Genomic DNA, 25,086 nt, shown 5'->3' with positions numbered 1-25,086 from the left:
ATCAAGTTTATAAAAATGATTTTATATAAAATATATATTTTATGAAACATGTTGAACTCAAAAATTGCTAGAAAATCAAAAGCATAAAACTATGTGTTCCAAATTTGAGGTTTATATCTCAAAAAAATTAGCTTTCAGTAAGATTTTGTTTGGGCGCAGTACCAAATTTTCCCCATTAGATGCCAGTAAAGCTCCACTGGTACACACAATGGTTGGATTTGTGATTTGCAGTTACAGTACAGTAGAGTTATTCTCTCTCAAATATTACACACACACAATTTTTTTAATACATACATGTAAACCACACTCTGACATCCCTACCAAAACAACCACACAATAATAACTGCATAATTTATCAAATTGGCTCTATAATATGCATAAGCAGGATTTACTTTATAGGCCAAACCTGAGAAAATGGCACCACATTTGGTAAAAAATAGTATAAATTTTAAGCCTTGCCTACAGATGAAAGCCTATTAACAAAGACTGCATCATTTTATAGTTAAATGGCCCTGGGATTAAAACCTGCAGTTTTAATGGGTTTCAATGGGTACATTTTTGAGAGGAAATATTTTGAGTACCTAGTTATTAAAGGAAATGGGGGTGAAATAGTAAAATACTAGTGTAATAATAATAAAAGTGAGCCAAAATTTATGCAGTTGGCATTAACACGGGCAAAATGTCCATAAGGACGCACAAGGGTTAAATTGTAATAATATTTCACAATATTATATACCTTGTTGTTGTAGTCAAGTGGGTCATATTTGCTCTCTCTCAGAGTTCTCCAGCTGTCCAGGAACTCGTCGTTCATGCTGTACACCATCTCACTGAGAATCTTCCCTCTAGAGCCGCCCAGCTCAATCCGTTCCAGCTTTAGAAAGTCCAGAGCTGAGGCAAACAACTCCTGAAAAGAGCAACACAGTGATTAATTAAAAAAAAGATTTTATTGACTACCTCTAGATATTATAACAACAGATCATAACAATACAATATTACAAACTCTGTGTGAACAAGTACATTGGGCATTAATGTTTATTTTTAATATTTAATCTCGTCATGCTTGTTTCTTGCGCCAAATATTTGGATTTTTCATGGTTTTTTTCCCTGCTAAAGTCAAGAACAGAAAAATACAAAATTATTTATAATAGTTTTTTTTCAATGGGGATGGATTTGTGCCCACACACCTCAATCATGCGCAGTCTCTCCATGATGCAGTCAGTGCGGTGAAACACAAGCTCAGAGGGAAAGTCCCACGGTTTAACCGTAAGTCCTGGTCGGCTATAGGGTCCAGTGGGTGTCAGTTTGTCTCTGTGCTGCTGAAAACTGCGCTTGAATGTCCAAAACACCTGGATGGCCTTCCGAACCCGGTCCATACCCTCCTCTAACTCCATTTTGAAGAGCTCCTCAGGAATTAGATACACAGATGCCTGCAGAACCATATGTACGCATACACACATTATATGAACATCACATCATACAAAATAATTCAGATAAGAAGTTAATAAGAATTCACATAAGCAAACAAACAAAAGCACCTTGTCGATGAGTAGGTTGCAGAACTCTGTGAGAAGTGTGACGATGCGTGGTGGGCGGCAGTAGAAGTGAGAGTGTGTCCAGATGAGAGCGAGTGTGTGAAACAGAGTGGGAATCAGAGGCTCCAGATCAGTGAAGCTCCGTTCATCGAACGCAGCTATGGGCCGCCGTAAGGTCCTCAAGTGTAGGTCTATGTCCTCTGCCTCCATCACCGCTAGAAAAAAAAATGAGTAGAAAGTAGCTTTCATTTACCAGCCTAGATTTGACAATCTAGGGTCACACTGTTATACAAATAAAAACATACATATAATGCAGTTTACATAAATGTCAGAATGTTAGAATGAGAGCATCTGTACACATTTAAGATGTGATTACCATGGTTGACTTTTTGAATAATGTCATAAAAGGAAGCATAGTAACTGCTCTTGATCCTCCGCAGAATTTCCAGCACCTGATCAACTTTTGGGTTCTGCAGCTGCACAAATAATCCAGAGTTGGATTCGATTTAAATTCAGTCAATTTAAATGTTAAAATAAACATCAAATTAGTTGTAATAAATGACAATTGATTCACTTTTTCAGAAGGAAATACCAGTACTCGCATTAATATTGTAGATTTTTGGTAAACATTAGTTTGTGAAGTTAGATAAGTTAGAGAGGGAGAAAGAAAAAGACTGATTAAAACTCCACTTTAGAAAAATCATATAACCTAGATATTTGATCAAAGGGGTCCTTGATTATGACGTTTGAGCAAAAACAACATCTGCAAAGTTACGACGCTTAAAGTTCAATGCAAAGGGAGATATTATCATTACAGAAATCGCTTTTTAAGGACTACAACAAACAGCTGGTATATACTACAACGAGCTTCTTCCCGGGTTGGTGACATCACAAACCCCATAATTTACATAAACCCTGTCCCTGAGAACACGAAACGAATGGGGTGAGGCCATGTTGGGCTGCTTTAGAGAAGAGGAAGAGTTGTTGTAGTAGAGTGTTGTTGTCATGCCGTCATTTTACGCCGGAATGCTTCACAAACGAGGGTCAATTCAACGCTGGATTTGCACAAAAGACTTACATGACGGCACATGCTAGTCGATGAGTTGAATCAACTCCACAGCAACTACATAAATTTATCCACTAACCATTCAGAAACGTTCAGTTTCATTCTAAAAGTTGTAACTTCTTCCTGAGTCTCTCCATCAGTGTCGACTCCAGTTTGAACAATGTAAGGCTGAACACCGTTACTGACAATCCTCATTTTGGCGGCGTGAGATTCTCCAGCTTGGTTGTTGTTGAGCAACTAAAGCGCAAGCTGTTAAAGCTCCACCCTCTTCTGGAAAGGGGGCAGGGAGCAGCAGCTCATTTGCATTTATTAAAGGGACACATACCATAACGGTGTGTTTTTGCTCACAGCCGAATAGGGGCAAATTTGACAAGCTATAATAAATGATCTGTGGGGTATTTTGAGCTGAAACTTCAGAGAAACACATTCTGGGGACACAGACTTAGATTACATTTTGTGAAAAGGTGCATAATAGGTCCCCATTAAAGCCAGTCACAATTAATGTAAATGTTAGAATGAGGTCGCAAATATTACATACAATCACTGGGGTTTTTTTATATTTTGAAAACCGAACATTCATCTCCAAAGAATGGGAGATTTTAATACATTTCCATTTAGACGACAAAACAAGTAAAAAAGTAAAAAAACAAAGTAAAGATTGTATTTTTAATGAGTTGAGCTGAATTAACACTAGAAAATTATTTTTGTCTTGCAAGCACTAAACTCTGACTTCAGAACATTTAAAATATGTATGAAAACATACACACGACTTTATTTCCACCTGTTTCTGTATTCCTAGTAAGTTTTCTTTCTGTTTAGTCCAGAAACTGAGCTCCACTGTGGGGCCTGGGTGGTCCCCCTGGTGCAGGAGCTTAGACGAGTCCCGCTGCAGCACAGAGCTCATCAGTCGACACCACTGGATCACCATGGTCTCAATGGAGTACAGTAACACCCTGTCAATCAGACAGGAATCCGAGCTACACACACACACACACACACAGAAATGTTATATGATATCACAAACTAAAATGTTAGAAAAAGATGACTGAATGATTGACAGACACTCATTCACACCTGAGCTGTTGCTCGTCTTTTCTCTCCACACACAGTGGCAGGGGCAGTAGCGTTCGTCCTTGTGCTCGCCCTCTCAGTGTGACTGCTTCACTGCACAGATGCTCAAGGTGCCTGCAAATGTCCTGACCGACTACCCGGGGCCAGGCAGACTGATTCAGGGGACTTCCCAGCACTGAGACGAACACCTACACATACATGCACTCACTGGCTGACTGAGGATTTCTATTTAGAGTTATTATGATTTCACTCCCATCAAACTTTTCTATAGGATGGCCTACCTCCAATCAGTGTTGTTAACTAAAACTAAAACTATTAAAAATTTATTTTGTTAATTGAAAATAAAATATTAGATGAAAAAACTTGAAAAAAAAAACATAAATGAAAATGAAAAATAACTACTAGTTTAAATAAAACAAGCTGAAGTCAAAGTACTAATATATATATATATATATATATATATAGACATCATTTTTTTCCCCCCAAAAGCCTTAATAATATTAAAAAAACAAAGATATGACATCCAAATTATGTAAGGTAGTACAACTAGATTTCTTTTATTGAATCCAAAAGGTTTTAATCATATTTTGCTACATACAAGGGTATTTTAAAGATTTTGAAGTGTCTAAAGGTCATTTGGTTTAACCATCCAAAGGTCAATACAGTAATTTAATTTGTGATTAAAATATCTTAAAATGTAATAAATGTATATATTTTTTATGAAGGCATGATTTTATAACATCATATATCAACATAGTTATGGTATTAAAATTATGTGTAAGTTGCTGCTTTGTTATGAGAAAGAATGTCTGGAAAAATTAATTTCATTGATGTCATTCGAAGAAACCGAATATAAAGGGACCGTTTTGGATCAAGTCAGTATCATGTGACATCATTCAGACACCTGCAAAGGACCACATGGTCATGAAGCAAAGTAACCAACTCTCTCTTAATTATTTGAGAAATTCATGTTTTCACTTGGTCATACGCATGCCATGAAACATCAGGTCATTCGGTACAACCGCTATAAAACATGAAAAATATTGTAATATTTTGAAAAACTTGCACTAAATATAAAATGTTTGATTGTCCTTTTGCTAGCTAGCTATATATCAGCCTGTTAACATTGTTTGAAAATACCATCATTCTGTAAAACTGAAATTTTGGTTAAACCAAATGACTTTTTTGGTGACAAATTTTGTCCATCTTCTAAAAAATGACAAAAGCAGTGTTAATTGATTATAAAAACCACATAATCTTATTGTTAAACACTTAATAAAACTTCAAAATATATTATATCTCCATTATGTTTTTTTAGACTTTTAAAAACCTTATTTGTCAATGACCCATATATATATAGATGGGTCATTAAATGCTACACATATATATATATATATATATATATATATATATATATATATATATATATATATATATATATATATATATATAGATAAATAGATAGATAACTGAATTCTGTATAATATAATATAATAATTTTATTATATATTAAAATGATTTAAATGTAATTAACATGAATAATTTTCCATTCTATTCTAAAAGACGCAACAGGCCTGAAAGACTTCTGGTTACCTGAGAGATGAGCACAGGAGCGTGGTCCATGGGTTGTGCTGCAACCTCTCCAAGCCAGAGCTGGGTCCTGAAGGTGGTTTTGGAGATGACTCCCTTCTTTTTTTTAAGCACACACAGAAGCTTGGTCCTCCAGGAAGAGGAGCTCTTTGGGGAGGAAAAGACGGGTGTAGTGCTTTCAGAAGCGAAAGCACTCGAAACAAGTGATGACTTATTTCGAATACCAAAACCCAATCAGTGCACTGAACGTGAGAGACACTTCCAGAAGAAATGCTACACGGCATCCTAATGCCACACATAGAACAAAGCAAGGCAGGTTGATCTTTCTGTTAGTCCCAACATTGAAGATGAGCGTGTATTAGTGTATTTGATATACTCACCTGTTCATCTCCTGCATGAAGAGTTCCTCCTGGTCCCATAAACAAAATGAGATACTCTCGCCAGCCCTGGTCCAGGAAGTCAAGCAGAGCCCTCTGATTCTCCTCCAATCCAATAAAACGATTCCATTTGTCTGTTTTGAGTCGTAGAACGGTGAAGGCCTGTTCCCTTAGGAAGTCCACTCGCTCATCAGAGATGGCGCTCATCTTCACCTGGTCTGAAGGAACACGCACACCGGCCTCAGCCATGCTGAGAGACACGACAGAAAACAGGGGAACTACTCATGCCATAAAGTCCAGGGTAAATTGTCCATTTAAATCTACAAACCTAAAGACTTTATCATATTGTGGTATCAAATCTCTCACCTCTAGCAGACTTCTATTAGCTTTCTGAGTCTGATGTTTCCTGATGTTTTTATATCATCAGTATCTTTCCATCAGAAAAATGGATAATGTCCCACACACTGGGTTGTCCTTTGCCTCCTTCTCCAGTGGGGGAGAGAAACTGAACTCCTCCTGTGGAGTCAGGCCACTATGGTAACAGGGTCAATGGCTTTTGTGTATCTGTACCCACGTTGTGTGAGAGAAGCACACACCTGGTGCTAATGAAACCTGAGTGTGCACTGGAAAAGCCAGCAAAGGTATCAGGTGCACTTTTGCATAGACAAACTGCATAACCTGATACCCACACATCCAGCTGGATAGTTTAAGCTTATCTAATGCACCGTCGTTCATGTAATACACATGTATTTTAAAATTGATTCATAGTTCTGAAGCACATTCAGAAGAGAAATTAAAGTAACAGCAGCCTGTGGTGCTCACAAATTTAAAATATATGTGCTTTGCTGTCATTAACTAGAAGTAGCACACTGCCCTCTACTGACGCCAAAGTTTTATGTCCACAAAAGGTTTCTATGAAGAACTGACGTTTTAGTCCAGCACAATAGGTGGCAGTAAACCATACAATTGTACATACTCATAATCAGAGGTCAAACTGTAAAATGTAAAACAAAGGGGCCCATACAGAAGTCACAGAAATTAACACCATTGAGAAGGGGTTAAAACTAGGTGGTTTAAAATTCTTATTAACCTGTAATTATAGCATAATGAAAATCTATCCTATCAAATTATCCCTTTTTCATAGGCAAATTAATATTATTAGCTTGGTCCCTCATTTTTAAACACAATTTTACACCTCACTCATATATAATTTGGAATAATAAGGACCTATAAACATAAATCTCTTTTCTTTGATAATTGGTTTGAAAATGGAATTATTTTTGTATCTCAACTTTTCAATCAGAATGGTTCAATTTGTAATTATTCTGAGTTCTTAGTAAAGCATGAATTCCTGTTAGATTGTGGCTGATGCAGTGCCACAAGGAGTTCTTATGCTTTTTAAAGGGTTTTCTTTTTCATACTTTTGTCACTCAGTGGATCTATGTAAAACATTTGTAGGTAAACAGTGCCTTTCTTCATCTAAATAAAAAAACAATAAGAAAATTAGAGTCTTGTTTCAGGAGGAATCTGTTTCTATGCCATATATATGTAATTTCTTACTGGAATGGACTTGTAATTGACATTCCCTGGAAAAAAGCCTCACAAGTATCTGATAATTAACAAAATGAGAGAAATAACCTTAGTTAATTAATAGGTTTTACCCAGATAAGCGCTCTCTCAGAAGACTTAAGAATGGTATCAATATCCTCTGTTCTTTTTGTTTAGAGAAACCTGAAACTGCTTTACATTTATTTTGGAATTGCTCTCACACACTGACATTTTGGTGTGACATTTGGAACTTTATTAAATGTTATGTGAATCCAATTTTTAAATTTACATACAGAAATGTAATTTTTGGCTTTCATGAACGTGAAAAGAAAAATGATATTTATTTTATAAACCTTATTTTTCTGTTAGCCAAATATCACATTCATAAATGTAAATTTTCAAAGTGCAAAACTCTTTTTTAAGAGATGAAAGTGTATTTTGACTCTATTGAATCTTCTAAAAACCTGAAAGCTATGAGAACAGTGTCTGTGTTTAAGGACTTGGCACTTAACCTAGACTGAAAGACTGTTGGACTCTGGCATATTATTTTATTGTTATATGACAATGATGATAATTGTTGTTATGGTTTATTTTTTCAAGCATTTAATTAAAAAAAGTCACGTAAATTGAAGTATATTAATAAAAATAGATTTTCATATATTTAAATGCTTTAAATCTAAACAGAAGAAAATATATTTTATTCTTTATATGCAAATATATTTTGAAATATATATTAAAAGTATATTTAAATATTTGATGTTGGCTCATTTTTAATATTTTTCACATATATAAAACATGTAAATATATTTTTATTGGAAATATTTACATATATTTATTTACTTTATATGTAAATAAGTTTAGATATCCATCTATGTGAATGCATTAATTTGCAAAATATGTTCATTTCTAATATTTGTTAATATACTATTTTTCTGTATATATATGTAAATCTATTTTGAAACATATATTCAAATATTCAATTAATGCTCCTTTTTAGTGTTTTAACATGTGTACCTCCATATATGTAAATTCATTTTATATACATTTATAATTTGACCTTCCACTAATGCGAGCAGCCATCTTTAGAATTTTGTCTTTGAACTTCCGTTAGCCCTGTATATTTCGCTGAAGTGGGTTTACTTATTGTTGAGTTAACAAAAGTTATCATGAGCACTGTAATGTTTAAAACAGATGTCTTGTTTGGTTTTCCATGAAGGCACCTCACGAATCTGATTCGGACAGACTTCTGAGGCAGTGTAATGGTTTAATGATCTACAGCAAAATAGTGCGAGCTTTGATGATAAATAGGCGAATATTTAAGTACTAGGCCTACATTAGTAATTTCTGCTAGAAATTACATCAAAAGTGGAAAACAATGGTCAAAAACATACATTTATAAACAAACTGACCACCAACCGCAACTTTCAGACGCCATCTTTATTTTTTAACTCAACTGTCAGAATGGAAAGCGCGGGATTGTGGATATCCAAGGCAGCGAAGGATACATCTTTTTTATTTTTATTTATTTCTTTTTTATTCATGAGCATATTGAACATCAACAAAAAATCAGTCATAATTTAAAGATTTACAAACAAGGATTGAGATTACAATCAGTAAGTTAAAGGAAGTGTTTATCTTTACGTTATAAAACCAAAATCTTCCAGTAAGGAGTACAGATACAATGCTTTGGGATTTTTCATCCCTCTCAGTGTTTCCAGATATGCTCGAAATTCCTCTTTAAAAACCAATAATCGTGGGGGGGTTTTGAAAAATTTACATTTGTGTATGTAAAATTTCAACAAAAGCAACATATTATTTATTACATACCTTTTTATCCTTAATTAACAAACCACATTCACCAGTTTCCCATCCCATGACATTGTCAATCTGAAGGATACATCTATGTTGCCTTCAAAAATCGATCAGATGAAGGCATCTCAGGAGACGGGAAGTGAAGCTAACATTGGATTCGGACGTGCCTTGATGCCTTCCTACCTTGGAATGCGTCCTCCGAAGGCAGCATTTTTCAGTTTTCGGATGCAGCCCTCGTCTGTCACCTCTCATATCTGTCGACGTCATTAACAAGTACCCTAGTTGTTCAGTTCGGTTCCACACACACTGCGTAGTATTTTTGTAAATGCGGTTGTCACTCCCGTAAATTACTTAATTGTGTGTGTACATATGATTAAGAAACTGAAAACCGAATTTAGCTGCAGTGCAGTCAGTGTGTATGTGGCTAGAAGTAGTGGGCAGTACGTACTAAGTATATACTGTGCAGTATTCAGTATAGAGAAAACTACGAATATTCAATTCCAAACATAACCTAGCAGTTCTGTGAAATAAAACGAAACGAAAAATACTAGTGTACTTCTTACAGAATACTGCACAGTATAGACTGTATACTGCCTACTTTATTATAAACAGTGCGCACATTTGCAAACATTTTATACAGCTGTATGCTACAACAATGTTCAATTCAGTAAATAACAGTAAACTATTTTAGGTATCTCAGAAATAAAAATAATTATTTTCATTAAATTGTTAATTTAATCAAACTAATCCCGTTATTTAAAAGTGTACCAAAAATGTAATGTAAAAAATATGACAGCTGATTTACTTATGGGACATTCATCAGAATCATTTTGGGCACATTACATTGTGGGAAACAGTATACTCAGCTGAGAGTTCTCTGTTGTATACTGATTTTGGTTTCTTCAATGTAAGGCATCCAGGTGCATTCTGTAATCCAAATACTGTGCAAATAATAGAAGGCACTATGCTCTTTTTTAAAAGAAAGGAATTATGAGGTATATGAGCATGATTAATTCTCTCATTCAGTGCATACATACCAACACCAAAAAATTAAAGCATATACAAACTTGTAGTTATGAAGAGTCATAGGAAGGTTTCTGACTTTAATTGTTTTCCATTTGAGAAAAAAAAAAAAATTGTTGTACAAAAGTAACATCAAATTTTACACGTTTAAAAAGTAATCAAACGAGGAGTCTTTGATACAACAGAATCAGTATTAGACTACATAAATTGTGGCTATAAACAGCTTGGGGCTGAAGAAAACAAAAAAAAGAAAAATGGAAGATACATTATGAATGTTACAGAAATAATCTGGAGAGCAATAAGAACAACAATACAAGAAAAAGAAAGTTTATTACACGATTGTTTGACTCTGCCACCTGATGTCTTGTTCGAGTTGCATGTGGGCAGCAGAACAATGAAATCAGAAGATCCTCGAACAAGATCCAGAGGACACGTGACCGAGAGCGCAAAGACCACTAACATGACATCAAATAAAAATAAAAGCAAAGAGTGAAGACACATTTGGACGAAGGCCAGCCGAGAGGGAGGAGGATAAAAATGGACAGATCATGAGTAAGTCTCCCTCACAGCAGACTGTGTCCTTCTCCTGCTGTCATTCTCACAGAACAGTCTCACTGTCATCACTCACACACATCCGGGCTTTTCCGTGTACCATAACACAATCACACTCTCTCAAATGATCGTCCCCTGAACATATACATGAGCAAAAGTAAAAACACATGCAACTCCAGCATTTTATACTACAGATTATGATACAAAATAAGGCATTTCTGTGTATGTATTTTTGTATGAGCACGAGTTCTTAATATGAGCATGTGTGTGTGTGTGTGTGTGCGTGTCAGTGGAAACTGGAACCACGTTTAATGTCATTTTTTGCCTTGTTTGTACAAAAGACTGCTATTGAACATTAAATGGATAAGTCATTTTTAAAATATATATATTTATAATATATATATATATTTTTATCATATATATATAAAAATTGATAGTGAAAAGCAGACGAGCTGTGAAAGTGGGCATGATTTTTGGTCACTCCATGACCTCGCTGGCAGACACAGTGACCAACTGGAGTGGGAGGTCGGAGTTTGAAAGGAGGTCCTGGGTGCCAGCCTGTTGCAAATTGGTAAGGATGAGAGTGGCTCCACCCCCGGTGATGATGGTGTCCGAGGGGGCGGCAGCTTCTGTCTGACCTGCCCCAGTGTTGGAGTTTAGCCCTTTTTTGTTCTGGTGAGTTTTAATGTGTTTGGCCAAATGGTCGCTGCGCATGAAACGTTTCGAGCACTCTTGACACACAAACTTCTTTTCTCCTGAAAAACAAAAATAAAACTGTAAAGCCATGTCAACCTCTAGAACTACTACTCAGCCTATTAACCTGGAGAAGCAAACTAAATATACAGCAAGAGTTGGATGATGTAATTCCAGATCCAACACAGTCCCCGTGCCCATACCTGTGTGTGTTCTGCGGTGACGCTGGAGTTCGTCGCTGCGGGTGAATCTCTTGCCACAGTAACTCCACGAGCAAATGAAGGGTCTCTCTCCTGAGTGCCAACGCAAGTGAGCTCGGAGGTGAGACGTCTTACCGTACACCTTACCACACCCGGGGATATGACAAATGTGTTGTTTCTTCTTTCCCATACTTGAACCTCTGAAATTACACACAATTTTAAAGTGTTGTTAAAAAAAATAAATAAATTACACAACCGGCTGTAAAAAGGAACTTGTGCTTCTGCACTGACATGTACATTACCTTCCTCCAGCCTCTTTGCAGTTGGGGCAAGTGCAGGCTACTCTGCGTAGTCTTTTTCCCTCTTGGCCTGTTCCCTCCATATCCTCCTCAACCAACCGCACACGAAGATGTGACAAATCACTGGTGTTCAGGGTGGAATTTGGCCAATCATCTGACTCTGGCTCCTCTTTAATTTGAATATCTGCAAAAACAGAGAGAGAGAGAGAGAATCTTTAAAACGGACTCCAAAACAATTAAGAACCTCCCCAAAGTAAAACAACTGGCAGGTACATAATTTATATATAAAAAAAAAAAAAAAGACCAACTTAATGATTTAAGTTAAAGGATTAGTTCACTTTAAAATAAAAAATTACCCCATGATTTACTCACCGTCCAGCCATCTGTGTATATGGCTTTCTTCATCCAGATGACAAATGGGAGTTATATTAATAAACATCCTGACGTGTCCAAGCTTTATAATGGCAGTGAACGGGGCCAACGAGTTTGAAGTTCAAGAAAGTGCATCCATCAATCACAAACATACTCCACACAGCTCCCCCCCCGGAGGTTAATAAAGGCCTTCTGAAGCAAAGTGATGCATTTAAATATCCATATTTATAAAGTTATAAAGCAAAATATCTAGCTTCCACCAGACTGCCTTCGGTATTCAACTTACGAAGAAAGTGCAAGGCCTCTCGCAGTTCAAAACTCTTGCACTGTTACGCTTTTTCCGTAAGTTGAATACAGAAGGTGGTCTGGTGGAAGCCATATATTTTACTTTATAACTTATTAAATATGGATATTTTTCTTACACAAACGCATTGCTTCGCTTCAGAAGGCCTTTATTATCCCCCCTGGAGCCGTGTGGAGTACGTTTATGATGGATGGATGCACTTTTTTTGAGCTTCAAACTCATTGTCCTGGTTCACTGCCATTATAAAGCATGGACACATCAGGATATTTATTAATATAACTCAGATTGTGTTCATCAGGAAGGAAGAAAGTCATATACACCTAGGATGGCTTGAGGGTAAGTAAACCTAATTTTCCTTTTAGAGTGAACTAACCTTTATTCAAACATGGTTCCCACACCTTTGACCTTTCTAGTCATTCATTATTACTAGATAAGGAATTCAGAAAGATTCAGAAATGCACACAATTGTGCTTGCAAAAAAGCCATTTCAGTGAAGATGACATTTTTAGAGATGAGCATAATTTATTTATTTATTTTTTAATCTCTAAGAAGACTGTGTTTTCCTGCATACCTGAGTGGCTCTCTGTGTTCTCATCTTGCTGGTACTGACCAACGGAGTTGACCGTGACTGTCTGAAGGTTCGGGATCTGCCCCACTGCACCTGTGGTGCCAGTTTGCCCAAGAGAGAGGGTCTGCACTGGGGCGAGGGTAATTTGGGGAGATGAGACGCCACCAGCAGACGGCAGCTGCAGATTCTGCAGGTTCTGAACACCTTGAACCTGGAAGGTCTGCCACTGGATCTGGCCAGTGGGAGAGACGGTTTGAGCTTGGATCAGAAACGTACCAGCATTCAACAGCTGCACGCTTTGTAGTGTCTGCGCAGTTCCATCCGCCGCCTGCGCTGGTAAGAGTTGCACCACTGGTTCGCCGCCAGACGTATGGTTCTGCTGGATGTAAGATGGATCCTGCTGCCCAGCTGATACCGCAGTGGCTTGGGTGAGAACTCCAGTCCCATCTATCGTCTCAGGAAGGGATGTAGTCGTGGAAGAGGTGGAGGTTGGCACAAAGGCATTAGCGTTAGCGTCATTGGCGTTAAGTGGCTCTGTGCATTTGCCGCTTTCACCCTGGTTATCGCTTGTTGAGGTGGTGGGACCGGTCATGATGAGCTGCCCATCAGCGGTAACGCTTGTCGCTATGGTCTGAGCCCCAGCCAATCCCAGAGACTCGAGATCCACGTTACTCAAGCTATTTATCGGCACTAAAGTGATGTTGCCTGGCAGCCCCATCTGCATATTAGCGACAACCTGGCCCTGCGCGCCAAACCCTGAGCCGGCCAATGAGACTGTGGGTATTTGCTGCACATGCCCACTTTGACTTAGTAGGCCCTGAAGGTCATTAGCATTGGTGGCAATGCCTTGCGTTCCATCTGGAAGGATAGCAATGTCAGTGCCAAGCGTGCTTCCATCTGCAGTGGATGCTGCATAGCTTAGTGAAGCCCCATCCGTCCCCTGGAGCTGAGGGATGACCTGGTATTGCACCCCGTTAGCACTGGTGCCATCTACCCCAGCCGTCACAAAAACAGGCTGAGTCTGCCCTGCCATAGTCTGTAGTGGCACCACATATTGCCCGTTGCTGCCCAGAAGTCCTCCGCTGGGTACCTGCACTACTGCTGGCTCGTCTTTCACTGAACTCACAGGCGTTAGAACCTCCCAGCGATCAGAGGAGCCCGTTAACTGGATGGCCGTGAGGTCTGTGGTCTGCTGTGGAGTGGAGATAAAACTATTATATTAGTATAAATACTTCATGATAAATTTGACCATATACACAGACATTTCACAACATTTAGTCTAAAAGGTCCGTTCACAACAATATTCCATTTATAATAAACATGAATGCTTTAAATTTAGCATTACATTTTTTTTTTTTTTTTAATTTAGCAGTTATTCTGAAAGTTATTGTTATAGCTGTGGTGGACTTCACTATTCTAATACAATTAGAGCAATTATTAAAACTTTATAGATATAGTTATCATCCTTGGTGTTAACAGGCCTAAACAAAGATGAAAAATATGGAAATTGTGACAAGTCTTTACTACAATCCCCCAATGTTATAAAGACGTTATAAACCATTTATGCAGAAAATCCAATAAAGTATCAGACCTCAGTGAGAACAAAGTTGAAGCATGAAAAGGAACTTTTGACAATGAACATAGTACTTAAACTTGCAATGAAATTCAAGTGGCGACAGATCTTTTCTTCCGTATTGTGATGTACATCCAAATGTAACAGATTATCGAAGAAAAAAAAAGTAAGAATAAAAGTAGGACAAGAACTTGATTCCATCCATAAGTTTTTGCTTGAGATGTGTGTGTTGCACTCAAAAACGGAGGGAGATGAACACAAGCTTGTAAGAGTGGGGTTTAAACAGACTAAATGATTGGGAGAAGTCTGACGTTCACCCTGGATGCTCTATTTATGACATTTTAATTAAACATTAAGTCAAAACAGAAAAAAAAAACAGATGAAATGTTCACAGTAACATCTATAACATGCATTTAGAATTTGTTTTATTTTCATTTCAACCTGCATTTATTGTTTTAGGGTGTCATTCGGGGCTTTGGTTCAGTTGTCTATTTAATAGCAAACAATAACGTCTTTCAAGCTGTGCATCTGTCATAAAAGGCAAATAAATGATCCGAAATATTTCAAAAGCCAAGTGCACATGACAAAAGGTGACAAAGAGCTTCTGTTTGCCAGGTCTGTGCACGCAGCCGCTCCAGGGGGAATGGTGGAGCTGTGGAAGATATGTGACAGCCTGGGTAGGGGTGGAGGCTTTTCCCGGCGGAGGGGTCCTCCCCTATCGTGGGGGTGACCCGGGATCACCGCAGGTAAAGCGGGCAAGGCGACGGTGGCGAGTCTGTCCGACCCACAATGGGCGGGTTTAAATGGGTAAGAAAGTGGGTGGCCGTACAAAGCGAAGGCTCACAGGAAGTGTTCGACTTTTCCCCTATATTTAAAACGTGTGAACTTCACCAAAACACCACAACACCCCGCAAGACAGCGCCGGGGAAGCGAGAAACCAACAGGGGAATTTCATACCTGGTCCTGGGCGCCGCTGGCCGGCTGCAGAAAGTCGCTCTGACTGCTGTCCACGTCCAAGGCAGCCATTTCCTGCTGTTTCGCTGGCTGTTCTGGGGCTACGGAGACACAGCGAGAGAGAGAGAAAAAAAAAACTCAAAACAAATTCATGCTCAACGAACTCCCACCTCGAAAAGGCGGAGATTAGCCGCCAAACCGCCTGGAATTTAAACGAATCAGGCGGTTCTTGCTGCTTTCCCGTTGCCTGAGCAACAGTCTTTTCGAATGTTTACTTTGTTAAAGTGAGGCTAGCTGGCTAACGGTTAGCGTCGCTGCTGAGAAAGATTAAACACTGAGCTAGCTCGCTTGGCTAATGGCTCTCCAAACTCACCGGCGGTGCTGTGCTTCGATCGGGCTAAGTGTTACGTACCAGTCATAGCGTGAAAAGGTAAAAAATCGGAGGTTTATCTGTTCATTTAAACTCCCAACATGATTGTTTTAATCAAAGGCGGGCTGTGATCGGAGATTCGGGTCGATTTTTTTTCTTATTTTTGATTGACGGTGCGGGAAACACAAAAGGTGGGGCTTCGGAGATTACCAGTGAAATTTGCGTCACGTAAACGGAAGACCCGCCTTTCTTCTACGACGTGATTGGCTGTGTGATTCGACCCCATGGACACTGAGTGGTCGAAGCTTTACGTCTGTCAAATTCACGACACGAGCGTTTCCTGTTTGTTGTGCGCTTCGCAGATGCGGAGAGAGTCTTTGGAAATCTAGCTGGAATTGTTCACGTATGGCAGGAAGTTAGTTGCAACTCTGGTGGCCATTACACTGAAAGCGCTGCAGCAGACGTATTGTGAAATATTCAGTTTGTCACAATATTGTTTTACGTTCACATTCAAACGTTTCACGAAATATCTTTTATATTCCACACATGGTGAAAGATCAGATTGTGACATTTGCTATATATGTAAAATTAACTAGTTTCGTTTTATACCATTAGTACAGCCCTTTAGTGCCTGAGTTTACGTGTCAGTTTACCCACCTGGGTAAACAATGGTTTGCGGAAACAGCTGTGACTCCGGATGTCCTCAGGGCCCAACTGTATCATAATAATCACGCTGCTCATCTCACTCGTCGTACATGACACGTGTAATATATATATATAAAATATAGTTCTGATATTATTATTACTAACAATCCGAGAATACAGTTTGGGAAATTTCGTTCTCAAAGTTGAACTTCTGGATGTCCCTTGTCTAGGAAGAATAACATGCATAAAAGTTTCCACGTTTAAGTTCACATCCAATAAATAAATAAACTTTAAAAAAAAAAAAAAGTACAGTATAATGAGTACACTTTGAGTTACACATTTATTGCTGTAATGCACTGAAAAATATGATACCCAAATTTCTAAAACCTCTTGTTACTTTAAAGTTTGTAATAATATTATTTAGGATGCTAAATGTTTTAATAATGACTTCAATATATTCTTGCATAAATGGTAATTGTTTAATTTTATGGGGCTCTGTGGTTCATATGATAAATATTTGCTTCTAAAACTTGTTACTATTTACAATTAGAATAGATAAATAATGTTACAGATAAGAGTTCGGTATAATATGCTAATTTGAAAATAAAAAGGTAAAAAAAAAAAATAGTAAGATTTAAAATGTTACTAGTAGCTATAGTATTATTAGTATGTTATTAATAGATACTAGTAAAACTGGTATAGTTACAAGTCAGAAACAAATAGATCATAAATCTATAGATGACCACAGAGAATTGTATAAAGTAACAATTATTGTTAAGAAGAATATACAAAATATAAAAAAAAACAACTAGTCACTTTAAAGGGTTAGTTCACTCAAAAATTTAATTTCTGTCATTAATTACTCACCCTCATGTAGTTCCAAACCCGTAAGACTTTCGTTCATCTTCAGAACACAAATTAAGATATTTTTAATGAAATCCGAGGTTTTTTATCTCTTATAAAAAGCAACAAAATTACCACATTCAAGGTCCAGAGAAGTAGTAAAGACAAATAAATAAAGTTAAAATAGTCAACATGACTACAGTGGTTCAACAATGTTATGAAGCGACAAGAATCTTTTGTGCGCAAAAACAAAACAAAAATAACTACTTTATTCAACAAATTTTCCTCTTCATCTTTGAATAAAGTCGTTATTTCTCGTTGCTTCATAGCATGAAGGTTGATCCACTGTAGTCACATGGACTATTTTAACGATGTTTTTACTACTTCTCTGGACCCTGAATGTGGTAATTTCATTGCTTTATATGGGAGATAAAAAAACTCAGATTTCATCAAAAATATCTTAATTTGTGTTCTGAAGATGAACGAAGGTCTTATGGGTTTGGAACTACATGAGGGTGAGTAATTAATGACAGAAATTTAATTTTTGAGTGAACTAACCCTTTAAAATAGCTACTTGTTTGGGGCATTAATGTTTAAAACTTACTGCCATAGGCTTCTAACACAAGCCTCTGTATTCCAGTCACATCCAAATCTCTAATCTACCTAATAACATGTCAAAATAAGGATGGACAAACCACCGATGTCAGTATATCTAAACTAAAGGCCATTAAAAAGATAGAAGTAGAAAACAGTAAAACACACGTTCACTCTTTAGTTCAAGTTTCCAGCTGCGCTGCTTCAAGTCATGGACGGTTTGGCATTGATCATCTTTGGCGCTGGGCTCCTCCGTCTGGCATCCCATTTCACGACATGTCTTGGACTGCCAGTATAGAGATAGATTAATTTCAACATGCATAGTGTGTCCAAAGCATAAGACAAACAATTGGCAGAGTACTAGGCAGACTTTGCCCTTTAAAGCAATGTAATCATCCCTTTATGGATCAGCAAATTAATTCATAAAAGCATGCAGATAAAAGCTCTCACTGTCTTCAAAACAGCATATGCCCGGTAGGAAAAAAATTGTATGCTTGGAATATGCGTGGATGAGCTACATTTGCCAAAATGAGTAGTACACAATAGTGAAAATACTGTGTCCCACAATACAATGCCCAACTTGATCTTCCTTTTATTGTAGCCTATATAATGTCACTAATGGACAAAAATGTTTGCTAATTTAAAAATAAATAAATAAATGTAAATGCATCCTACGTCAATTGTGACTTAAAGGGATAGAAAATTTACTCACCCTCATGTTGTTCCAAACCTGTATGAATTTCTTTCTTCTGCTGAACACAAAAGAAGATATTTTGAAGAATGTCAGTAACCAAACAGTTCATGGATCACATTGACTTCATAGTATTCCATACCATACTTTTTCATACTATGGAAGTCAGTGGGGCCCATCGACTGTTTGGTTACCCATATTCTTCAACATATCTTCTTTTGTGTTCAGGAGAAGAAAGAACTTTGAGTAAATTTTAATTGAGAAATTTTCATTCTTGGGTGAACTATCCCTTTAACATTTTGTCTGTGTGTGGTGGTTGTTGGGTATTTATACATTTATGAAAGGTAAAAACATTGATTTTCTGATTAAATCTCAATTTTCATTGTTTATTCTTAAACATGCTTGTGAACAAAAATCAGTGACAATACCCTAGACTTTGTATAATATAAAAGACATATCCAGCCAGGGATGAATTTGGATTATTTCAATAATGTTTTGATGAAGGACTCATTAAATGAGAATCAAGACATTTTGGAAATCTCAGATTTTTTTTTTTTTTTTTTTTTAAACATATAAATGGTTACTTTTAGATGTTTTGTTTCTTACTAATCTAACTTTATAATTGAAAATGAGCACTTAGCATGTCATGATATTCATATTGTTTTTTCCCCTTCATCCTCTGTAAAAGAAAGTCTGTTTGACCTCATTCAACTCAAATCAGTTGCTACTAATCCAGTACTAGGAATAGTATAGCAAAACTGTATAATTATTTACAGTAATTGACTCTTGAAACTCAAAAGACTACGGCAATCCAACTTTATCTTCCCTGTTTTACTTGACAGCCCTAATTGGTTTGCAAAAACACAAAATTACAATTACCAAAAAAAAAGTAAAGGCCTATTCACACTCTGAATGAAACAACATCATTCACACCAATAGAGAAAGAAATACTTGTTGAGTACTCAATGTACTCCAGTACTTAGTAATGCAGTGCACCTTTGGTTGATCTACCATCCACTATAAACTGCAAAGACGACATCCAAAAGGCCGGCACACACCAAACCAACATCAACAAACGAGTGGCAACAAAAGCAGGCTGTGTTTGGGCAAAAAAAAAGTTGTGCGTGAACACACTGCAAAAACTACAGCTGACAACCAACTAGCATAGACATCCTGTGCCTGTGTGAGAGATAATAACTGTCCACAACAGCAGATGACAGTCTGTAAATTTATAAGTGTCTTCTTTGTGTGCCCTCTAGTTTTCATCATTTGCTTGCTTGGTCACAGCCAATCAGAGTGATCTCTTTTCCCCACGGCGATTCAACATGCTCCATCGGCCAGCAGTGGTCGATAGCCGATCGTCAGCTTGGTGTGTCCCGGCCAAAACAGAAACACTACTTAAACATTTGCATTGTCATAGAACAAAAGAATGATATACAACCACTGAAATATAATATATCGAGATCTGTGTATACAATTAATTAATGTCCTACCTACAACAACAAAAAAAAAGGAAAGAATTCACACTGACATAAATGTTAATTGGCAAAATAGCTTTCAGCCAACATGTATTTTCATTTTCACTTTCTTTTTTGTTTCACTTTCTGTGTGAATTGGCCATATACCTTAAGTTAAAACAGTATCAAAACTGTTTTATAAGCTCTTGATACAATTAAAAAACAAAGACAGCTTATTCTTTTCATCTGCATATTTTAGGTCATATTTTGATATCAAAAAGTGGCGTGGGAAAAGATTTTTATAGCTTAACTCTCCTGCTGTGTTCCAAAATTGGTCCTCCGTTTCTTTGACCTCCATTGGTTTCCATGCAATTTGCCAAGAAATACCAACACAAAGAAAAACACTAAAGAATCTTGTAAAACGGATTTAAACATTTACAGCTTTACAGACACTAAATAATAACTTAGTAAAAATAATATGTGAGAAATTATAGGTACTAACAGGTCAGTTTGACCCACATGTTTTTATGTTCAGAATTAGCACAGAAAATGTTATGAATACTTGCAGTGACTATTTGCACAACGGGGTACAAATAACTAGAAGTAACTATAAATAGCATCTAACATTATTTATACTTAGAATAAATAGTATTTATTGCTACTTGTACTTGTTTCAAAAAGCCTCTGTCGTCTTCTTGTGTCTGCTTATCAAACCCTTGTGAGGTTAAAATGTTTAAAATTGAATGTGGATCAAATTGAACCCAATACAACAAGTACACTAAACAAAAGAGAGCCTGGCAACTTAATTTCAGTATTAGTTGTTCAAAAGCACAGAAGGCTCAATCATGGGGCGTGGAAAAGTGGGAGGATACAGTCAGTCAGTGTGGGAAAGAACGTGTTGTTGAGCCGACAAAACACAGACTTAAAAGGGGAAACGCTTACCAGAAGCTGCTGATTCGGTAAAACTCTAGGAGATGATGTGATGGGAGTTGGTACCGCGTCTTGTTTAAGACTAAGATGACCGCCATAGCCGGAGTTCACTAGTCCGAAGTTTTCATAGCACTCCGGTTTAAAATGCAAGCTACAGACATACTTCCCATACGTGGAGACATTCAACCAGCAACCTGCCGCCTGCAGCCAAAGTCTAGCTCTGACAGGGTCACGGGGGAAGCCATGCAGTACCTTTGTATTATTGCATTGTGGATATAGACATTTACGAGTCATGTCTCTGAATGCTAACAGCGCCGATGTTTGAAAGGCCGCCACCTTTAATATAGAGACGTGCTGGTACTGATGACGTGAAATGCAGTCTAACCAATCACAATTCAGACTGAATTCCTCCGTTGGTAAGCCCACAGTCTCCTTTATAATAAAAGTAATAAAATAGTCTATCATTGTCTTAAATATTCGAGCAAATAATAATAAAATATAAAAAACTATATATAATGTAACGTGACGATTCACGTGCTTTAATGTTCTTCATACAAATTAAAGGGTCATGAAACCCCCTGTTTCAGCAGCACCAGTTTTGAAAAATGCTTCAACAAAAACAAAACAACGGCTTCTGGATTCAGCTTTATTTATTACTCTCATTAAAAAGTTAAATGCATTCAGTTTCACACAAATGCATGCTGCAATTCATCATCACATGGTTTTGTAAGCTAACCGTAATGACACAAATGCATATCATGTGACAGCTATATGATGTGCAACACACACCTCATCAGAAAATGTAGTTTTTAGTGTTTCAAGACGCTTTAAGCATATGTTCCGTACAAAAATTATCATAACGAGCGTTTAACTGGCACAAAATGCAAAACTGTTATGGTAAAATATACATACCGCCTTTGGAGGGATGGAAAAATCCTCAGGACTTGGTACCGCATCCTTGCCTAGACGCAAACTGCCTTCAAGAGCAAGGCCGAAGTCCACCTTCCTCCAATTGTCATAGCTCTCCCGGGAAAAATGCTTGCTACACACAAACAATTTCGACGTGTCAGTAGTTGGTGGCCAACCGACCGCCCGCAGCCAGAGTTTCGCCCGGGCAGCATCGCGGGGAAAGCCATGCAAGACCCTCGAACTCTTACACCACGGAAACAAGCACCTGCGACCCATCAACTCCTCCCTCAACTACTACGTGATCTTACAGTCTGACATGTCTGTCCTAAGAAATAATTATAGAATGATAATTATGAGACACTGACGCGTCATCGACGTACTATAATGATTTATCACGTCACAACCTGTGACGTCGACACGATGTAACGTTAGATTTTAAAACCGGAAGACGAAAATAGCGGTGGGAAGGGGAACTCAAAATAGTTTTCTACAATGAAACTACAGTCTTCTATAATGTCCAACACAAACACCTCTGTTAAAATTACTGAAAATATAGCTTTCATGACCCATTAAAATGTTTTGGAACATTACCCTGCGTCCAAATAGTAGATCAGCAAAGTGTCGAATGCCCAGAAATCACGCCTTGTGTGAATCACAATCCCGAAATTAGTGTTTAAGAACTAATGGTAACGGTTTGGCTCATTTATTTACTTGATTAACGAGACAAATTACCTGTATATGCTCATAGAACAATGTATTTGTGGTTTGCTTTGATTTAGCGTTTAAAGGTGCAGTAAGCGATTTACGAGGAACACCGTTGAAATCAACACCCAAACAAACACCCCCCCTACCCAAGAGAAACACGCCTCCCCTCATTGCTCTGCCCCTTAACGAACACGCTATGCAACATAACTACTATTGCATTACACTGCTCCATTACTATAGCTAATATTACAACAGCATGTCTTGGTACTGTGAAACCAATGTTACTCACGTATCATGCAGAAACAATGCAACCTCAGCGTCCATTTTCAGGCCTTCTCGTTCATTAAAGGATTAGTTCACCCAAAAATGAAAATTCTGTCATTTATTACTTACCCTCATGCCGTTCCACACCCGTAAGACCTTCGTTAATCTTCGGAACTCAAATTGAGATATTTTTGTTGAAATCCGATCGCTCCTTGAGGCCTGCATAGGAAGCAATGACATTTCCTCTCTCAAGATCCATTAATGTACTAAAAACATATTTAAATCAGTTCCTGTGAATACAGTGGTTCAATATTAATATTATAAAGCGACGAGAATATTTTTGGTGCACCAAAAAAAACAAAATAACAAATTATTTAGTGATGGCCGATATCAAAACACTGCTTCCTGAAGCTTCGGAGCATAATAAATTTTTTGTGTGAAATCCGCAGTTCGGAGTGCCAAAGTCACATGATTTCAGCAGTTTGGCGGTTTGACACGCGGTCCAAATCATGATTCGATACGCTGATTCATTATGCTCCGAATCTTTCTGAAGCAGTGTTTTGAAATCGGCAATCACTAAATAAGTCGTTATTTTGGTTTTTTTGGAGCACCAAAAATATTCTCGTCGCTTTATAATATTGATATTGAACCACTGTACTCACATGAACTGATTTAAATATGTTTTTAGTACATTAATGGCTCTTGAGAGAGGAAGTGTCATTGCTGGCTATGGAGGCCTCACGGAGCGATCGGATTTCAACAAAAATATCGTAATTTGTGTTCCGAAGATCAACGAAGGTCTTACGGGTGTAAAACAGCATGAGAGTGAGTAATTAATGACAGAATTTTCATTTTTGGGTGAACTAACCCTTTAAAGTCTCTCCAGCGCTGGAAAGCTATTCCAATATTAACACAGGTCCTAGCTCTTGCCTGGTCATAACACTTCTTTTTCCAATTATATTCCTCTGACCTTTTCCTTGTTGGTAACATCTGAGCTATCTCTTTCTCAGTCTAAAGCTCCGTTTCCACTGAAATTACCTGGAACAATTTGTCCGAAGAATTTCTTTCCCAGGAACTTTTTTCCCCCTCAGACCTATTGTACGGAGCCCCGCACATGACATGCAAGAAAAAAAACTAAATTGTGCGCACAATTTACTAATTCGTTCCCTCGATTTACTAAAATGTGCACATGATTTGCTATTTCGTTCCCTCAATTTATAAATCATAAGCATGATTTATGAATCGAGGGAACAAAATAGTAAATCGTGCGCACGTTTTAGTAAAAAGTATCGCAAAGATAGTCCGGTGACATAGGACTGCATGCGACTTTCCAGTTCCCGCTGGATTTCGTCCTCCGCATATAAGCCTGAACATCATCGTCAGTCCGTCGGTTGTATTTTTTAAACTCCATTGTTGATTCGAATAGCAAACAACTCTTACTAAATCTTACAAGCACCGCAACAGACTTTAAAAAACGATGGTTTAAATAAAATGCTGCGTGAACTGAGCCAATTAGCATGTTCAGCGCCCAAGTCCCACCCCCAAACTTTGAAAAAGTACTACCTCATGATCAGGGACTTTCTTGATTGGGAATTTTTTACCCCGAACTTCATTTAGACCCTGGTTCCTGCAGTCGAAACTCACCGAGTACAACCCCAAAGTTCCTAGTTCCTGCGGTGGAAACGCGGCTTAAAATTGTCCCGCTTGCTCACTCTCCTCCCCCATCATGAGTGTATACACCCCCTACTGCTGATTGGCTACAAGAGTGTTGTGGTGATCGGTCTGATCTACACAACAGACATCTAGCAAATATTCATAAAATTGTTTGTTTGGGTGTTTATTTAATTTTTTTAAACAGCGTTTTCTAGAAATTGCTTACTGCACCTTTAATTGCAAAATGCAGGCACAAAAAGACCAGCAGGACCTCTTGTGTTAAAACATACCAAGCCCAAACCGAGGATATTTTAAGAAAGCCCATTTTGACCCATACTTCTGAATTGTCACAGCAAAGCCCACTTGTCATTCAAAGTATAAGGCCACTCCTTCTTATGAGTACTTAAGGACGCAGTGTAGTACAAAGTCATAAATCCTTATATCATGTAATGCTACTAAATGAAATCAAGCAGCACATGAATGCTAAAAAT

General features: G+C 37.6%; 2 protein-coding genes across 6 annotated transcripts in view; both read right to left on the bottom strand.

Annotated features, from left to right (window-relative positions):
- The window catches only part of dnah9l (dynein, axonemal, heavy polypeptide 9 like), a 57,184-nt gene extending 50,911 nt beyond the window's left edge, over positions 1-6,273 (bottom strand). The window contains exons 1-9 of the mRNA XM_048200735.1: positions 6,003-6,273; positions 5,640-5,886; positions 5,263-5,406; positions 3,673-3,857; positions 3,380-3,575; positions 1,909-2,008; positions 1,536-1,747; positions 1,185-1,427; positions 737-904 (exon numbers count right to left, since the gene is read on the bottom strand). Coding sequence (XP_048056692.1) covers positions 737-904; positions 1,185-1,427; positions 1,536-1,747; positions 1,909-2,008; positions 3,380-3,575; positions 3,673-3,857; positions 5,263-5,406; positions 5,640-5,885 — 1,494 coding nt within the window. The 5' untranslated portion in view covers position 5,886; positions 6,003-6,273. The remainder of the gene's footprint in view (positions 1-736; positions 905-1,184; positions 1,428-1,535; positions 1,748-1,908; positions 2,009-3,379; positions 3,576-3,672; positions 3,858-5,262; positions 5,407-5,639; positions 5,887-6,002) is intronic.
- A 3,813-nt stretch (positions 6,274-10,086) lies between these two features.
- sp3b (Sp3b transcription factor) lies at positions 10,087-22,414 on the bottom strand. 5 transcript variants are annotated; one of them, XM_048200725.1, is made up of 7 exons: positions 21,977-22,414; positions 18,155-18,272; positions 15,538-15,635; positions 13,011-14,199; positions 11,767-11,947; positions 11,468-11,664; positions 10,087-11,326 (listed from the first exon to the last, which is right to left on the bottom strand). In XM_048200725.1, the coding sequence occupies exons 1-7, from the start codon at positions 22,247-22,249 to the stop codon at positions 11,049-11,051; spliced, it is 2,334 nt and encodes a 777-aa protein (XP_048056682.1). In that variant the 5' UTR covers positions 22,250-22,414; the 3' UTR covers positions 10,087-11,048. The 5 variants fall into 5 exon arrangements, with proteins under 5 accessions (XP_048056682.1, XP_048056681.1, XP_048056683.1 ...); XM_048200724.1 differs by lacking the exon at positions 21,977-22,414 and adding an exon at positions 21,077-21,424; XM_048200726.1 differs by lacking the exons at positions 18,155-18,272; positions 21,977-22,414 and adding an exon at positions 16,115-17,348.
- Between the last annotated feature and the right edge of the window lie 2,672 nt (positions 22,415-25,086).

Source organism: Megalobrama amblycephala, linkage group LG8, assembly GCF_018812025.1.
Source record: "Megalobrama amblycephala isolate DHTTF-2021 linkage group LG8, ASM1881202v1, whole genome shotgun sequence".
NCBI lineage: Eukaryota > Metazoa > Chordata > Actinopteri > Cypriniformes > Xenocyprididae > Megalobrama > Megalobrama amblycephala.
This window is presented reverse-complemented; position numbering and strand designations above follow the sequence as displayed.

Excerpts from the sequence above, each read along its gene's own strand:
- sp3b (XM_048200724.1), bottom strand. The coding sequence starts at position 21,358 with ATGACTCGTAAATGTCTATATCCACAATGCAATAATACAAAGGTACTG. Across the intron at positions 15,636-18,154 it reads ACTTGAACTAAAGAGTGAAC|CCCCAGAACAGCCAGCGAAA; the intron begins GTGTGTTTTACT and ends GTGTCTCCGTAG. Across the intron at positions 11,327-11,467 it reads TCACCGCAGAACACACACAG|GAGAAAAGAAGTTTGTGTGT; the intron begins GTATGGGCACGG and ends TTTGTTTTTCAG.